This window comes from Puccinia triticina, chromosome 9A, assembly GCF_026914185.1.
Source record: "Puccinia triticina chromosome 9A, complete sequence".
NCBI classification, from domain to species: Eukaryota; Fungi; Basidiomycota; class Pucciniomycetes; order Pucciniales; family Pucciniaceae; genus Puccinia; species Puccinia triticina.
The window spans coordinates 443,643-460,746 of record NC_070566.1 but is presented as its reverse complement, the minus strand read 5'-3'; the positions used below and the strand labels follow the sequence as shown (position 1 = coordinate 460,746).

Genomic DNA, 17,104 nt, shown 5'->3' with positions numbered 1-17,104 from the left:
GAGGGGGGGCTGGTTTTGGTGTGGCAGGGTGTTCACTCCATACCAGCCTGGAGTGCCGGGTTGGGCACTCCAAATGGGGGCTGGTTTTGGAGTGAACAATCCTCCACTCCAAAAATCTTGGAGTGGTCCGGAGTTCACACCTTTTTTGGCGTGCATCCGGCATTTTTTTGGCGTGCCTAAAGCCTGACCCTAGAAAAACAGGAATAAATACCACTCCCAGACCAATATTATATGGGTGGGGCCTAGTGATACATTATCCCTTTGTTGTAATGTATTGGTGGGCCCTATTGATATAAGATTGGTCTGGGAGACCAATATTAGGGGGTTTCAAAGTTGGCCAGGTGCGACTCGCATGTGCTTTTTTTTAAAGTGTAAGTTTTGCCTTTGGCATTTCACACTATGAATATCATGATATCTACATACAAGCATTTTTTATTTTTATGTTGGTATTATTTTCTTTCCAGTACTTGTTTCTATGGGGCCAAGTTCTGTAGAGGATGTGGTAATCTTAACAACTAGGGACAATGAGTTGTGATGTGGGTTTGTGGGGTGGATGGGGTGCAACCATTTTTCAGGTTGATTCAATTGGGTATTTAAATTGAATATTTTTTATACATGTGAATAGGACAACTAATAAGTGGGTTGAAGGTTGAATGGGTGGTGTGTAGTTGTCCAAGGGCAGAAGTGGTAGCAGCCAGGGGTTGGGTCCACCGGGATTTGAACACCGGACTCATCACTCTCTTCAAAGTGATTATACTATGTCTTTGCAGGGGAGAGCTTCCGTGGGTGATGGTTACTGCTAGGCCATCTGGACCCTCATGCAATTTTGCAAGTCTGTGTTCAAGTTCATTCTTGAACACTGAGTTTCAAAAGTGCATGCAAGCCACATTGTACTACACCCCCCAGCCTGCTTGAAAGTTTTTTTGAAAGTTGGTGCTCATTAAAAGCCTTGAGCATCAACTTTCAAAAGTACATGCAAGTCGTGCATGGCCAACTTTGATTCCCCCTTTATATTGGTTGCCCCAGTTCAACCTCACTATGGGGGGTTGCAACCAATGCAACCCCTTTTGCAGTGACACTCAATTATGATGCAACAAATGGGACCTGAATACATCAAAATTAATGTTCAACTTCCATTCAAGGTAGATAAGCTATGAGTTCTTCCATATCAACTAGTTGCTTTTTTCTGACATTTTACATGCTTAACTGCGGGCTATGAAACATGTGATATTGATCTGAAAAGGTGTTGGATAATATGTAACTGTGAAGGCACCTGGATTGAACATTTCTGAGTGAGGTAGCATTGCCACACATGCATATAAATCACTTGTGTAGCTAGTTCCCAACTCCCCTGGTTATAAATCAGTGTAAACCAGGTTGGGTTAGCATGTTCCTCAAGCCCACCAATATATACTTCTCCCATAAGAAAAATCACATAGAACTTATTTTCTTGGAATTGAAATGACAAAGAAATCTATTCAGATTTGGTTATTTGGAACAACTATCACTCTCATTTCTCACAAATTGAAATTCACAATCAGTTCTTATCACACACCATTTGGTACAGAAATAGCTCTCCCAAAAAATGAGGACACCAACCCATGTAGATCAACACCCAACCTTTGTGAATTAGGTCAAACTTTGAGTGAAGACTGCCCAACAGAACTGAACATCCCTGGTGGTTTAAAACGTAAGCAGGTATAATGTCTCATATTCCAGTTTATATGAATTGACATGGATCAATTTGATTATTGGGTTGCATCTGTGAATGCTGGACACTGGTTGGATAATTTGGTATTTCCAGAAGAACTTTTTTCCAATTCAGGTAATGTGCCGCAAGAAAAATCAGTGAATCAAATCTATCATAGTGAAGTGAAGTTGGAAAGTAAGTCAAAGTTTTATTGCTAAAACTCAATGCAAATTCCATACCCTGTAATTAATTGGATGGTTTGGGTGGGGGAATGTAGGGATAGACGCATCAAAGGATTCTGAATCCAACTCATTAGTGATTAATGATGGACAAGATGCTGCACAGACCAGAAATTTTTCAGTGTTGAGAAAGCACACAAGAGATCAAGATCAGAACAAAGAATCTAAATTCTACATTCAAAAGAAATTAAAGAGTGAACACCAATGGCAAGAAGCTGGGATAAACCAACAGGTGGCTCCAGCAAGCTCTGTGATGGTGAAGCAAGAACCTAATATAGGTGGATGGGAAAATAAACTAGGGGAATTTAAAATTGTCAAATTAGATGAAATTTGGGATCCATTTTTTGAATGGGTGATGGCATGCCTTGGAGAGACTGATCAATCATCAACACTCAGCAATTTCTCATCAGAATTTGAAGCTCAATTAACACAAATCAACAACAAGTTACCAATTCCAAAGTATTTCCAAAAGACCAAGCTGAGAAGCCTGCCAATTGATCTCATTTCAAGCAGAGCATAAAGAAAAACATCCGGTTCATTGCAGCTTTTTGATTCAACCAACAGGTTTTAAGGGAAAGGGCTCCAACTCTAAGAAGAAGATGATCTCTACAAAAAAGAAAGTTGCACAAATCCTGGAAATGTTGGCCCTTTTTCATGGCCTTTCAATCTCATGTGGGGCAAGTCAAAAGATTTTGGGAGATCAGACAGGAAACAAGCTGGAAGGCTTGGTGAAATGGTTTGGTAAGATATTCTTAGACAAAACTGAAGATGGTCTTCCCTTATTTGGTTGGTTTGAGGGGACATGGGAAGAGGCAGAAGAGTTGGGAAACAGTTTTGGCAGTCTCAAGAGAGAAATTTCATTCGTCTTGTCCGACTGGAACTGGCACCTAATTAGCAGCCATTCAAAAGCTGAACTAGCCCTTTCCTTGCTGGAATATTGGTATAGAAGGAAGCTGGATCCCACACTTAGTGGTGTGGACATCCCCCACCACACATCTGTGTATTGGAAGTTGATTTCTGAAATGAGAGAAAGTGTGATGGAGAAGTTGTACGGGGAAAGCAGCATTTATTACGAATTTCAAGAAAAAGTACTGTCTACAACTGATGGACAGCAAACAATCACAGATCTGCTTGTATATTCAATCAAATCAATCTCAAAACACAAGGCCCCAGTTATACCAAAAAGATTCAGATTATACATTTGATGAACAATTCCAAATGTATGTGTCAAGAAGCCGGTTTGATTTATTCCATAGGGAAGCAATACAGCTGGATGATTCACCTCTCTACCTAATCCCAGTTGCCCAAGGCAAAGCAACTGCTGGAGAACCGGAGTTTTTTGTTGGGTTGAGGGGAATCGAAGCAAGGCGGCATCAAAAGTACAACAAAAACAAGTTACTTGATGCCAGGATCACGCTGATCATCACGTTCCTGGGCATCATTCGCCAGATCGCATCCCAGAGTCTGCCCAACACAGTGCTGGAAAGCTACGATGATATCATTGAATGGTTCCTCAAGATTGTGTTCGAGGGAACTCCAAGTAGCTTGCCAATCTTTGGCTGGGTTCACACTAGCTCTCCATATCACACGCCACCAGAAGAACTGTTTGGGTCCGCAAAAAAATGCTTGTCATTGGTATTGAATAAGCCTGGGATCCAATTGCCCAATGAGACATGCAAGACTTCAATCTACCTGTTTGAATTTTGGTATGAAGAGGCAGCTTCAAAACACAACCTACTTCATTTGAATGACCTTCCACTCCCCTCTTTTCAGGAGCTTTTAGATAGCATGGCCGGTTTTCTTCAAAGCCATAGAATTTAATAAATTATTCTTTTTTTGCTTCATTATCTAAAACAAAATCAAAAAGACTCATCATGGTGCTCACATCTATCCCCTGGATAGAAGCTATACAGTATATCTATCCCCATAGTGTGGCTGTGGCCTATATGCACCATCTTATCTATTTCAGTCCTTTGCTCATTTTGTTTTGTCAACACTGAATTCCCTGATCAATGATCATTATGCTTTTCTGAGCCATCTCTATTTGTATTAATGCTGGACAGAGTTTGTCCACCAAGTCCGGAGGCCCAGACCCAGCAAAGTGCAGCCTTGCCAGGCCCAGACCAAGTGTATGTTTCCCTCAGACAAATATCACTACAAACATTTATTATTTTGCCCAAAAAAAAAAAATAGAAGTCAACATGAAAAAAGAATGAAACCAAAATTTCACTCAGGGGAACAAACTGAGCATGCTGAGCCAAAAAAATAAAATGTCCCAAACTGAGCAAAAATCATTGGACAATGTTTTGGGATGGTTTTTTTTCACGGGCCTGGCGGGCCTGGAGCGGGCTTGAGTGGGCCTTGGGCGGGCCTGAGACGGGCCTGGCCCACAAGCACATTGGGTCAGTATTAAAGGAGTTTTGCCCTGCCCTGGGAGCTTCTGGGGCTTGTGATGGGCCCAAAATCTCAACATGGGCTTTTGGTGGTCTAGAAGTATCAACCCGGGCCACTGAATAGCCCATGGGCCTTTGAATTCCCAGAATGCCCACCATGAGCCCCCACATAGCTAATGGGCTCTTGGTAGCCCATGAAGATCCCTATGGGCCAATAGATACTTCCATCATGGGATCCAATGGGCTTTTTGCTTCCTTTCTGGGCCACAAAAAGCCCATGGGGAGCTTTTTGGACCACCAAAAGCCCATGGGGATATCTGTTGGCCCATAGGGATCTTCATGCGCCACCAAGAGCCCATTAGCTATGTGGCGGCTCATGGTGGGCATTCTGGGAATTCAAAGGCCCATGGGCTATTAAGTGGCCCGGGTTGATACTTCTAGACCACCAAAAGCCCATGTTGAGATTTTGGGCCCATCACAAGCCCCAGAAGCTCCCAGGGCAGGGCAAAACTCCTTTAATACTGACCCAATGTGCTTTTGGGCCAGGCCCGTCTCAGGCCCGCCCAAGGCCCACACAAGCCCGCTCCAGGCCCGCCAGGCCCGTGAAAAAAAAAACATCCCAAAACATTGTCCAATGATTTTTGCTCAGTTTGGGACATTTTATTTTTTTGGCTCAGCATGCTCAGACTGTTCCCCTGAGTGAAATTTTGGTTTCATTTTTTTCATGTTGACTTTTATTTTTTTTTTGGGCAAAATAATAAATGTTTGTAGTGTATGGTGTTCAAAATTGATTTTCAAACTACTTTCTACATAAAATCATAAGAGCTACATGTCCAAAGTTTTGATGGGGTGAAAGTTGAGGGTTCTCTTCATTTCAAACACCTCTGAACACTTTGATAAATCTTACGATTTTACGTAAAATGATATTCAAAAATCAATTTTGAACACCCTAAAAGTTATCCAAGTAGTTAATTTATGCAGTGACTTCGTGTGGTGCGACAGGGGAATCCTGCAGCAATCCACCGTGATGGGAAGTCCACAACTTGACCATCAGCTGGACGACATGGTGCATCTTTGGTGGACAGCCTGGGCTCAGGGAGGCGTATATAAGACTCTCGTGTGTTTTTTCTTTTCTATCTATGTAGCTCACATGACAACAGATCATCACAAAATACGAAACCGATCCCAAAGAAAAGAGAGGAGAGGATAATGGAGAGGGGGAAGCAGATACAGATGAATGGCAGGACGACACATTATGTCCTGGTACTCCTTTTGTTGGGCGGGCTCGGGTGGGGGGACAGTGTACGATGTAAGCCGGGATGTGGGTCACAGAAAGGAAGATAAATTAGACTAGGATTTTAGACATCAACTCAGGACGCAAATATCTGGACCTATATAAATATATATATATATATTTTCAATTACGGTAGAAAGCGGGAGGGGTGCTCAAAGGAGAGGAGCGGAAGGACGAAAGCCAAAGAGAAAAGAAGCAAAGTATATAATATGTGTGAGTGAACGTAGCTATTACAGAGAGATGATGAGCAGAGAGAAAAGGTGATGATGATGATGATGATGATGATGATGATGATGATGTATAAAGAGAGAGGGTTGTGCGGGGGTGAGGGAGGAGTATTATCGATGGGTCCAGCCAGAGCGGCCTTTGGGCGATGGATACGGCTGGTTAGTATTAGCAAGCGGGGAGGGATGCGAGGGATGGTTGCCGACAGGATTCGGGTTGGAGAGGCCAGGAGCGGTGGTCGTGGACGACGGGGGGGCAGCGCCGGGCCATCGGGTCGTCCCGGCGGCAGGCAGAGACGAGGAGGAGGAGGATGTGGAGGAGGCGGTGGTGTTGCTCGTCGTCGTCACCGTCGACAGCGCTGAAGACACCGGACCTAGGCCGACGCCTGTCCCTCCCATCACCGTCCGACTGCTGTTCGTCGGTACTGCTCCTACTCCTGTACTGCTTGAGCTGGACTGCTGTTTAGATTGCTGAAAAAGAGAAATGGATGCACAAGAAGGAATAAGTCAAAGGAAAGGAAAGAGAGAGAGAAGGAGAGTTGAACGTACAGCAGCGATGATGGCCTTCAAGCTTCTGATCTGAAGCGCCATACAGCCGCTCAACGTGGCGGCCTCATAGATCAAGGCGGCGACATTACCGGGGCCGCCGAATTGGGAGAGGGACTTGGAGGTGGAGGGGCTGAGAAATCGGTGCAGGCCGTGGACGGTAAGCATCCGGAGATGCTCGAGTTTGTAGGTGGTCGCGAGGATGAGGAGCGAGCAGAGCACGGCCGGGGTTTGGTGCAAGGGCGTGACGAGGTCTGTGGTGAAGAGATACTCGACAAGCGCTTGGACGACGACGGATGGATGGGGCAGATATAGGCTTCGGGCGGTCACTTGATACGACTCCGGTAGGCTCATCTCCGGTATCTTGCTTGCCAGTGCTGCCGGCTGGATCGAGAGCTGCGCAGTCGTGTTGGACGAGGTGGAGTCGAGCGAGCCTGCACGCGCTTTGGAATGCTCGCTGCCTGAGGTTTCGGTAGGGGTTGAAGACTGGGAGGAAGGACTTTGGTTGAGCTCTCTGGATGAAGAGTTGGTGGTAGAACTCCCGTTGGCCGGATTCAGCCCACTCGACCGATCCCCTGCGGATTGGCCACTAGAATGGGTGGCTTCGATTAACTTTGACTGGCAGTGTTGCTGCATGTGTTTCTGATAGGCCACGTTGACTTTGGTTGCTTTGAGCTTGAATTCGTTGAGTCGCTCCCTGAACCACGGCCATCGATCTTCTAACATGCGCTTGTTGAGTGGGATCACCGTTCCGTCGACACAAACGATCTCGAAATCGGATAGATGGACGTTCGATAGCAAGGAAAGCCCTAGACGGGCAGATTTCAGGCTTGTTTCCCTGCTGAATCCTTGAGGGACGTAGCTCTGGTTTGAGAAGGGTGGCTGGTAGATGGCAAACGGCTCGAGATCGATGAAGGCCAAGTCGACAAAGTTGATCTGCCGATGATGGTAATCGTCGACGATATCCCGGTCCTTGTTGCCCAAGATCACCAAGCAATTTCCCCAGCCGACCGCTCGGTTCCAACTGCCGCTCATCATGATCCGGCCTGGGTCTATCCTCTGCCAGACCACTTTGCCGGCCCCGAACTGGGTATTGTTGTAGGTTGAGATATCCGGACGTTGGCCGTGGGGCACCTTGATGGGGACGTGCTTGTGATTGGCTTGGGAGAGGTCGAGAGCCCAGATGGCAAAGCAGTCGGTTTGATCTCTCAGTTTTTCCTGGTTGAGCGAGGTGCCAGAGATGATCATGTGATTGCCGACCATGGCGCCGGTGGGAAATCTCAAGCCGCTTGGCAAGACGCCTGTCATCGTATGGGAGAGGGGGTGGATGGTTGTGAAATGGCCGGTTGAGGAAGGTGTGGCAGGTAGTGGGGGGGGAGTAGTCGGATAAGAGATCAGTTCGAGATCTCGTCGGACGCTTGAAAATAGATTGGGGGGGGGGGGGGGGGGAGAGATCAGAAGGTTGGAGATACACAAGGAAGACGAGATTGGATTGAATTAGCGAGCCCTGTCGAACTGGATGGCGGAAGTGGGTGAGATGTATATGGATGTATATGGAGGTTATATATATAACGAAAATGGGGCGCGGAGGGGTGATGAAGAGCTCACTCGTTGAAGTTGAAGTTTGAGTACAGATACACGGGCTCTGGCCGTTCGACCGACGGCTTCTCGCTCCAGCTCAGCCTGCGCAGAGAGTCTTCGTCGTGGTCAGGGTTGTCGCTTCCGTCGAGCCGGTCGCCCTGCCTGACGGTGAGCTGGGCGGTGCAGGCCACGCTTCGGTAGGTGCCGCAGTGTCTCTCCCACCTGCGGCCTTCGACCCACTGCATGGAGTCGAGGTCGAGGACGTTGATTTCGCCGATGTATCGGTTCGAGATGTCCTGTCCGCCGAGGAGGGTGAGCAGGTTCCGCCTCCGGCGCCTGTTGGGCTTGAGGATCTTGATCGGCGGGGTGGTGAGGCCGGGGATTTCGATGTAGTGGTGGCTGCGGCTGCTCTCCTCCTGCTCGGGATCGTCGGGCGGGGGATGATCGTAGCCGGTCTCGCTGGTCAGACAGCTGAGATGGGCGTAGCGCGGGCTGGGCATGGCGATCTGCGGGGCGGGGGTGGTGGTGGGGAAGGACCAGGTGCGGGAGATGGAGTCGAAGATGACGAGGTCGTCGAGCACACAGAGGCCGAGCTCGGACTCGGTGGGCTGATGATGGTTCGGGGGGGGCGAGTCGGCGGGCTGCTTGGATGGGGTGGGGGTGGCTGCATAGCCCATCCCGCCGAAGATGACCAGTTTGTGGCCCCAGGCTTCGGCGGAGTGGAAGTAGCGGGGGTGTGGGCTCCGGGGCGGCAGGTTGTCGGTGGTGATGGTGTGGTGCTGGCTGGTGTGGTCTGGCTCTGGGGCTGGCTCTGGCTCTGGGGGGTGGCTGGGTTCGGGGTGGGTGGCTTTGGCCTTGCCCTTGCTGTCTGTGGGCCAGATCTTCTGCCAGGCGAGGGTGTGGAGGTCGAGGCGGTACATGTCGGCGATCATGAGGCGGGTGGGGACGAGGCGGCCGCCGAAGACGTAGATGCTTGTGCCGAGGACGGTGATCGAGGCGCCGACCTGGGCAGGGGGGAAGGATGGATGGGGGGTGAATGCTGCTGCTGTTTTTTTGTGGCTGGCTGGGTGTTGTGGGACTGACCAGGGGCGGGGGGATCTCGCCGGTGGTGGATCGGAGGCAGGCGGTGAGGTCGGCGAGGGTGCCGCTGGGCTGCTGGGGCTGGCTGGGTGTTGCTGCTGTTGCGGGGATCGGCTGGGCTCTGCTGGCTGCTCGGCTGGCCATGGCTGGTGCTGGTGCTGCTGCTACTGCTACTGGGTGGGGCTGGGCAGGGCTGGGCAGGGCTGGGCTGGGCAGGGCTGGCTGACTGCCCAGGCTGGCTCAGGACCACAAGAAACCCCCGGGGGGCCGGAGTATCACAATGTATTAAAATGGTAATTTACTTTTCGAAGCTTCATTCAATCAAAAAAAGAACAACACTTCCAAACAAAAGAAGAACAGAACACAACTCAAGCCCTACAAATCACCAACAGTAACAAAAAAAAAAAAAAAAAAAAAGGAAGAAAAAAACAATCAAGAGTGATAAAAGAGGTCAGAAAGCTGGTCCAGCCAGAACAATGGCTCAGGAAAAAGACGTACAGATATTCAAACACATCACGCGAGCCTTCTTGGCGCTGGACGTACTCCTTCTCGATCAGAGTCTCGATCGCCTTCTTGATATCCACCACCGCTGGCTTGAAGCGCGACGCCAGTTGGCCAATCGATTCTTGGATCAACGCCTGATGCTTCAGCGTCTTGCGCGATTTCATGATCCTTTAGAAAAAAACAGATCATCAGACAATCATATCGAGCTAGGCGGATCGATTGTAGCTACCTGACAATCACTGCCTGGATAAGCAGCCTCCGATCCTCATCCACCGTCTTCATCACATCAGCAGACTCGGCCTTCTGTTCGGCCTTGATGGGCGCATTGAGACTGACTCGGATCTTCTTGGACTTGAACTCTATCCACCTCGTACACCATCATCATCATCAGCAGCAGCAGCTATCAAATATCACCCCATCTTCACCAATCTTCAACAGCGATCGATCAATCGACCGAGAAACTTACCCAGATTCAAATCATACGTATCATCATCTTGGGTCAGCACCTTCTGCTTGACGAGTAGAGCCAGGGTCGGCTTGAGCGTCGCCTCATCCAAGCCGGTCCCACCAGAGATCTCCGAGTACGAGAGACTGTCCCCGCCGACGTTGAACTGCAAGAGAATCGCCCCCTGGTAGCTCGAGACCATCAACGTGTACTTCGTCTTCGTGTAGTTCGTCTTCAGCTCCATCCTCGACAGCTGCCACAACCAGCTCAGCTTGCGCCCCGAATGCTTGTTCTGGTAGTAGAGCGAGAACCGCTCGTACGTCGGCGCAAGCTCGATCGGGATCGTCAGCCCGGTCGACGGCGCTTGGAGCGGCCATGAACCCGTGGCCAGTGCCAGTGCGTGGAAGTCAACTAGCAACAACATTCATCAATCAGCTTGCGAGTCCCGAGCCCGTCCAAGCCATCTGTGCAAAGCTTGCCTGAAAGATCGGAAGCATCGTGCGTTTGTGACATTCGCTCCTTGAATTGGTCGTTCAAGTCTTTGCAGAGCGCCATGTCTTTTCACATGCCCAAAAAATAGGGACCAAATATCAGCAGGACTGCGATTATTTGGGAGGGTGACAAACGAACCTGAAAACATCCGCTGCATCCGGGCTGTATAGTCGAATCCGCATTGATCTTTCAACCGGCTGATCATACTCGCTTCAGCGTCATCTGATGCGGATTGGAAATATACCAATCTTTTGGCGAGCATCTTCGAGTAAAACTTCTGGAAAACATCTTTAGCCTCAATGTACTTGAACACAGTCATCTACACAATAAAACATCATTTTTACACCCGAAAAAAAAAAAAAAAAACAAGTTGATGAGCATCGCGTTTGGATGTGGGTTGCAGGTTGAAGAGGGAACTGACGGTTTGGACTAGCGCGATGTTCAAGTCGGTTTCCTCACCAACTTTATTGGTCTTCTTCAACAGTTGATCAGAGTACTTGGCCAAAAGCTCCGGTGATTTCTGACTGGATTTACCGGTGATGGCATTCTGGTTGATGAACTCTCGGCAAGCCTTGTCGAGTGCCGCGTTGAATCCAGCTTCACCTCTGAAGGACTTCTTGACCAAGTCCGAGTATTTTTGGTAAACCCCCAAGATCGCGTCCACGTAAGCCTTGGGTTCGACGGCTTCAGGTTTGTCTCCTGCAATGCTTTCGATCGCTGCTAGTCCACTGGCCTTGGTTGCCTGTTCGAATTGGGCGCGTAACGGGTCAAGCCCTTCTGGAATGCGTCCCAGCAGACCGTGCATCCGACTCAGATCTACGATAGAGGTGACGGAACGTTGTTCATCCATCCATGTCAGTTTGGTTCCGTGTCTTTCTTACCGGTTTGGGAGTTGGTACACACCAGATTCTTTTTGGTTCGCTAGCAGCCTCAAAAATTCTTCTTGTAGGAGTTCGGCGTGTTCCTTGACCAATACGGTTTCGCAAGTTGTGACAAGCTAGAAGAAATATACATTGGGTCAGATCTTGAAAGGGTAGCTAGCTGAAGACACACGCCAGGAACAAGAAATGAAAACCGACCAGTCGCCTCGAGCTAAGATGAAGGTACATGTCTACGCGATTCTCTTCTTCTTTCAATCGCATCTCAGCCTTTTGCATATATTCGGGGATAGATGTCTTCGCAATGAAGGACTCAGATTCGAGTCGGTAGTAACGTTCGGTTTCTTTTAGGAAAGGTCCTTCAAACGATTCCTTGTAGACATCTAGATTCTGGCGATTCGAATCGCTTTCATCCAAACCCAGAGAGACTTCACCATGGCGCGAATAAGTTAGACGAAGGGGGCGCGTGAGTGGAAGGGAAGAAGCAAGATAATCGTGTCAGGATACCTACCGAAAGAGTCAACCGCGCGTTTGACGAGATTGGGATCTATGGCTTCGCTGTTTCTTTGGTTTTCGATCAAGCTCAGTACGGCGAGGGTTAATTTGTTCTGTTTCTGAATGTCGACAAAGAAGTTCTCTTTCCAATTGACCAATGCGAGCTAAGCGATAAGCAGGATGATAGTATGCGTCAGTGGGGATGAGGATTGCTTGGTGAGGATTCGCAGCTGCAAGTTGATCAACAAACCGTGTAGACCAAATGGACATTCTTGCGTCCCTCGTCTTTCTCTCGTTTGATCCAATGTCGGTTGAGGTAGGTGAACATGCGATGGACGAAGCTGGCCCCTGTTGTGAATCGGTCCCATTGTTCGGTGTAATACTTCAGAAATTTCTCGCCCTCGAGTTCCACGGATGCCTAATGAACAATTGAGCCAGATGTACGGAGTTTTCGGTTTTCGTCCTGTGAGTCCAGGGCGCATTTCCCTTTTCTGGTGGGAGGGGATTGATTGATGTGGCTTGTTTTGGCTTACCTGGCAGATCCCTTTGACGTGTTCCACGAAGTATTGTTGCAAGCACTTGTAAAGATCGGCTCCCATGAGATTAGCTCCAGCTGAATGATCGAATGTTCGCATCAGTTTCTCTGCGATTGGTTTCGGCGTTATTTGTGTTGCGCAGGTGTGCAAGCAGTAACTAAGAGATGTGGGTTTAGGACGACTGACTCCTGTTGAGTGAGCTGGCCGCTTGAAGGGTTTCAGGTCCGGTTGAGTTCAGCTTGGAGGAGGTGCAGTAGTCGTAGATGATTCTATCTTGCGTTGGGCAGGGTCAGTGAGAGCATGGATAAGTTGCGAGAGGACATAGCGACGCACGTGTAGAGCTGCATATACTTGGCATAGGTCATCCCTTCGTCCGGACGGGTCATCATCTGATCGGTCCCTTCTCTGAGAAGGTTCCAGCTCTCCTCGAGCGTGTTGGGGGTGGGTAGGATGGCGATCGTTTTGGAGGAGGAGGCCATGCTGGGTGGGTAGCTGGTTGGTTGGTTTGCTTGAGTTGATCTCGATGGTGAAGCGGGCCACCAGAGGCGTCGTTTTGAGATATATCTATCGAGGATGGTTCTGATATCGTTTCGGGTGGCCGTCCTCTCCGGCTGGCCTGCTGACCAGCTGTCCCAGCCGCCGACGTCCATCCTCTGTCCGGACATCTCAAGATGTCACAAGCGCGAGGGATGCATGCAACATGTCCTGCATGTAACACCCACCCGTTTGTGCATAAAACCCAACCACTCCAAGAGTAGCTGTGAAATGCCTCAACTGGAAAGGGGGCTGCACACTAGGCCTATTGCACACACTCGGCAAAGGTGGATTCCCTTCCGCTCGCCCAGCAGGCTTCCTCTTGCCCTTGGATGTGGAAATGACACCTGCTTGCCAAGGTCTGGGAATTATCTCGGGCAAGCAGGTACATGTTATATATACACTTGGGGCTTCTTCCGCTGGCGCCCTTCGTACTCGGCCGGAATAAATTTTCTTCCATTGCCCCTGATCACTTGTACCTGCTTGTCAAGGAAGATTTCTCGGCAAGCAGGTGCAAGGTGCTCGCGTAGGAGGAATCCTCACGGGCGAGTGGGGATCCGCTCGCCGGGGATGATTCCGAGGAAGATTCCTCCACAGCAAGCAGTCAAAAGACCCGCTCGCCGGAGAGGCCTCCTCCTCGGCGATATCATCGTACGTTCTTGCAGAGAGCAGCTATGTACAAGGTGTGCCTGCTCGCCTGATACATACCCGGTTGTCTCAGGAAACCTTCTCCTCGGCGGGCAGCCAGCACCACCGGCATGCCGGTGAGGAATCACGCTTGGTCGCTCGGCTCTGAGGGCCGGTTTCTATGTGTGGGCTCATCCCAGCTCGTTGGCTAGGTACCTTCAAATGTGTTTTTTTCATACCCCTTTTGGCTGTACGGATTTGAATATTGTTTTTTTTCCTACCTAGCAACCAAATTGAGTTGGCATTGCTTAGGCTACATTCAGGTTCACCGATTCATCATGCCTGGATCTGATAGTCGACTGCACCATCCCCACGAAAGCTGATTCACTATATCTACCTCGACTCATCAACCCATTCGTCGTCCTTGGTTACACGGCAGTTGCAGTGCGCCGCCAAAGCGCCAAAAGTTCGGCCGTCAATTTGACGGTTCCCCCCCCCCCCCCCGCCAGCGTTGACCGTTCGCATGCCGGCCTCCCGTCAACCGTCAAGCGGACCGCCGAACTTGGCGGCACCCCCGCCAATGCGCAAGCGGACGACCCGCTGGCAAAAGTAAGGGCACATTGACCCGTCCGGCAACACGCCGTCCCACCCGAGCCCCCCTACAAAAGCGGTCAGGGCCGCTTGCCCACCGTTCGACCACCCTTCAACCACACACCACCGGCAACTTGCCGGCCGATCACGTTACCCGCATCCCAGAACGATGGTTGCTTGATTGATTTCCGATTGTTTTTGACACTCATTCACAGGACAGCTCAAGGGCACTATCAGGTTTGGTTTAACGGCCACTAGGGCACTTTTTTTGTATTTTATTGCATTTTAAAATGTTTTTTTTATATGTATATCATTGTTTTTTTTTTATCTTTTATCGTTTTTTTTTTTTAATATTTTGTTTTTTTGAATACGTGCTAGGGAGGGAAGTAGAGATAATTAAGAGAGAGAGAAATTGCGCGCGGAATACTTAAGGGATTGAGAGACTGGTAAAAATAAAATGGCCACACTACTGCTCAAGGGTGAGGTCAACTTCCATTTGGAGAAGCGCCGCCATATCTGCGTCAGATGAATTGTCCCCATACTGCGCAATAATCAATCGGGTTTCCACATCACACTTGTGGGCGTTTGGGACTCGAATCAACTCTGCAGGGATATCATTAAACATGACATCACCTGGGAAGAGTTCCCAATCGCGCCGCAAAAGAAGAATGGTGTACCACAGGAGCAAAGTGTTAGCATACATAGATCTGAAGCCCCCGGTAAGTAAAATTGAAATAGAAAAAAAAACTCACGCTTGTAGCTCAACATCTGATTTCTGCCTAACAGACTCCAACTGATTGTTGATTAGGTCCCATTGGGACCTGGTGTCGCCTGGTGCTCGATGGATAAGGTGGTGAACAGTGAGTAGTTGAAGCATGGCGATTCGCACTATCACACCCGTATTGAGATCCTGCCGTATATCGGCAGGGCCTCGCAGGACACCCCTTGGCTGGAAGGACCGATTGATTGTGACGATGAGGTCAAAGAGCCTTGGGACCGGCCCAAGCTCTCGAGGCCAAGACTCTTGTCAAACATTTGACAAGAGCTAGAGAAAACAAGTGTTAGTAAAAAAAAAGGGAGGTGAGGTGCAGACTGAAAACTTACCAAGTTTCGCATATGAGTGCGTTCGTGTTTGACCATACTTTGTAAGAAGGTCACGAGCCCCGCCATTGATTTGTTATTTTCCGGGATTCCCGCAGGTAGGTGCTGTCTCCTGAATGCTGGAGACTGCTCCAATACATAGTTCTACAGCCACAAAGAACGGTCAGCCACATGCAATGGTGGTAATAAAGAAATGAAAAGGTTACTTACTCGTATTAGGGGCAGTGGAGAATGCACAAAGATGTGCCCGTGTGCTGATTGGGCCCGGCTGTATGATTCCAGTGTGCTTCGCATGAGGATCTCTCAGATCGTTTGGCGCACTCGGGTCTGTTGTTAGAAGGTAATATGGTCAGCTTGTTTGGCCCTGGTGAGCCAAATGGTTGCTTACCCGGAAAACCTGGCTGTACACATGAGCTGTACCGTTGGCTGCAACAGGAGCAGCGGGCAATGCAGCGGCACGTCGTTGGGTCATCCACATGACAACTGTTAAGCTCCAGTGGCTTCGTTCCGGCGCCTGAGAAGCAAGCTAAGCTTGGGGTATGGTAGAATTGTCAGTCAACTGAAAAAAAAAAACTTACGTTGAAAAGTTGCCGCGCTAGCTGTAAGTCTGTATCAGACAGCTGAGCCGATGCGAGCAGTGACTCCACCAGTGGGTTATTGGCTGCTCGGAGTACTTGGCGAGGTGGGGCTGGGGCTGGGGCTGCGGGGGCAGGAGTGTGGACATGTGTAGTTGGGGTTTGGGGGGGATGGTGTACTGCTGCTGATGTTTGCAGGGGTTGGGGGATGGCAGGAGTTTGGCGATTGACAGGGGTTCGGCGGTTGGCAGCTGAGGGAGTTTGTGAGTGAGCTGGGGAAGTTCCCGGTCCTCGCTTGGAATTGTAATACTCGGAAGACCGCGGGGTGGTGGAGGTTGGATAAAACCGTCCATACTACCATAGACACTGTAAGCCTTGTTGTCCGAGGTTGATCCGCACGGCGGCTCTTCATCCCGTGTTTTGTCTTCAGACATGGGATCTGGGGGTGGATGGGTAATAGGAGTAACACTGGGTTGGCTATGAACTGCAGAACATAGGGCATCTCAGCAATCTCTCAGGGGATGATGGATGGCACCAAAAATAACTTACTGCTCAGAGCTCTGGAACCACTTCCACTGTGGATTATCCGACTGGGGGTGATGACCGGGCTACCGATTATCCAACTCGGGGTGATGATCGGGCCGCCGATATGGGTAGGTGTGATAATAGGCTGTTGAATATGGGGATCTGCGTACGGAAACAAGTGGAGAAAATTCAGTGTACGCAGTTTCATTGGAAACAAAAAAAAATAAGGTTACCTAGTGCGGGGCCTGGCCGCCCGCCAGAGTCGGTAATGATCCGGCTGGGGGTAATAATGTGAGCATGATCTTCATGGCCTAGGAAAATTAGGCTGTCAGTTGATCAACCATACAGTAAACATCTCTAAGAGCGAATGGGCAAACCTGCGGGATGCACTCGAGGGGTGCGGGAAATGGCCTGGCTAGCAACACAACGAGGTCGCTTGGCACGTGGGGCAGGTGCCGGGACAGGGGCTCCGGTATTGTTGTCATCAACGAGGATGGGTTGGGGGGGGGGAGTGGGTTGGTACATGACTTGCGGCTTGTCACATATTTGTTGCTGGGCTGATGAAACAAGTTAATATGGGGTGGGCTTCTGGGGGAGAATGGGTCAGTCCAGGTCGGAGGCACACCTTAAATACCCGTTGTTGGTCCATTGAAATGTTCCCTCCCCAGCTTCACACCAAAAGGAGAAGAATGAGTATCAGCAGGAGTTCTGCGGTGCGAGTAGATCGAAAAGGTAAATGCAACATGAAATTTTA

The 17,104-nt window shown here is 49.5% G+C and overlaps 2 protein-coding genes across 2 annotated transcripts; both read right to left on the bottom strand.

Moving 5' to 3' along the window:
* Positions 1 to 5,954: 5,954 nt before the first annotated feature.
* On the bottom strand, positions 5,955 to 12,876 carry PtA15_9A36 (uncharacterized protein; the record flags this gene model as incomplete). The annotated part of the gene is made up of 17 exons (XM_053172570.1): positions 5,955 to 6,311; positions 6,390 to 7,803; positions 7,995 to 8,676; positions 8,797 to 9,065; positions 9,546 to 9,719; positions 9,781 to 9,910; positions 10,018 to 10,407; positions 10,476 to 10,553; positions 10,627 to 10,807; positions 10,910 to 11,304; positions 11,392 to 11,485; positions 11,568 to 11,794; positions 11,878 to 12,025; positions 12,112 to 12,279; positions 12,395 to 12,474; positions 12,584 to 12,666; positions 12,731 to 12,876. 17 exons carry the CDS (start codon positions 12,874 to 12,876, stop codon positions 5,955 to 5,957), a joined length of 5,016 nt encoding a protein of 1,671 aa, XP_053023467.1.
* Positions 12,877 to 14,897: 2,021 nt separating this feature from the next.
* Positions 14,898 to 16,875, bottom strand: PtA15_9A35 (uncharacterized protein; the record flags this gene model as incomplete). Its single annotated transcript, XM_053172559.1, has 9 exons — positions 14,898 to 15,059; positions 15,254 to 15,369; positions 15,461 to 15,577; positions 15,671 to 15,764; positions 15,829 to 15,857; positions 15,893 to 16,309; positions 16,375 to 16,512; positions 16,584 to 16,661; positions 16,728 to 16,875. 9 exons carry the CDS (start codon positions 16,873 to 16,875, stop codon positions 14,898 to 14,900), a joined length of 1,299 nt encoding a protein of 432 aa, XP_053023466.1.
* Between the last annotated feature and the right edge of the window lie 229 nt (positions 16,876 to 17,104).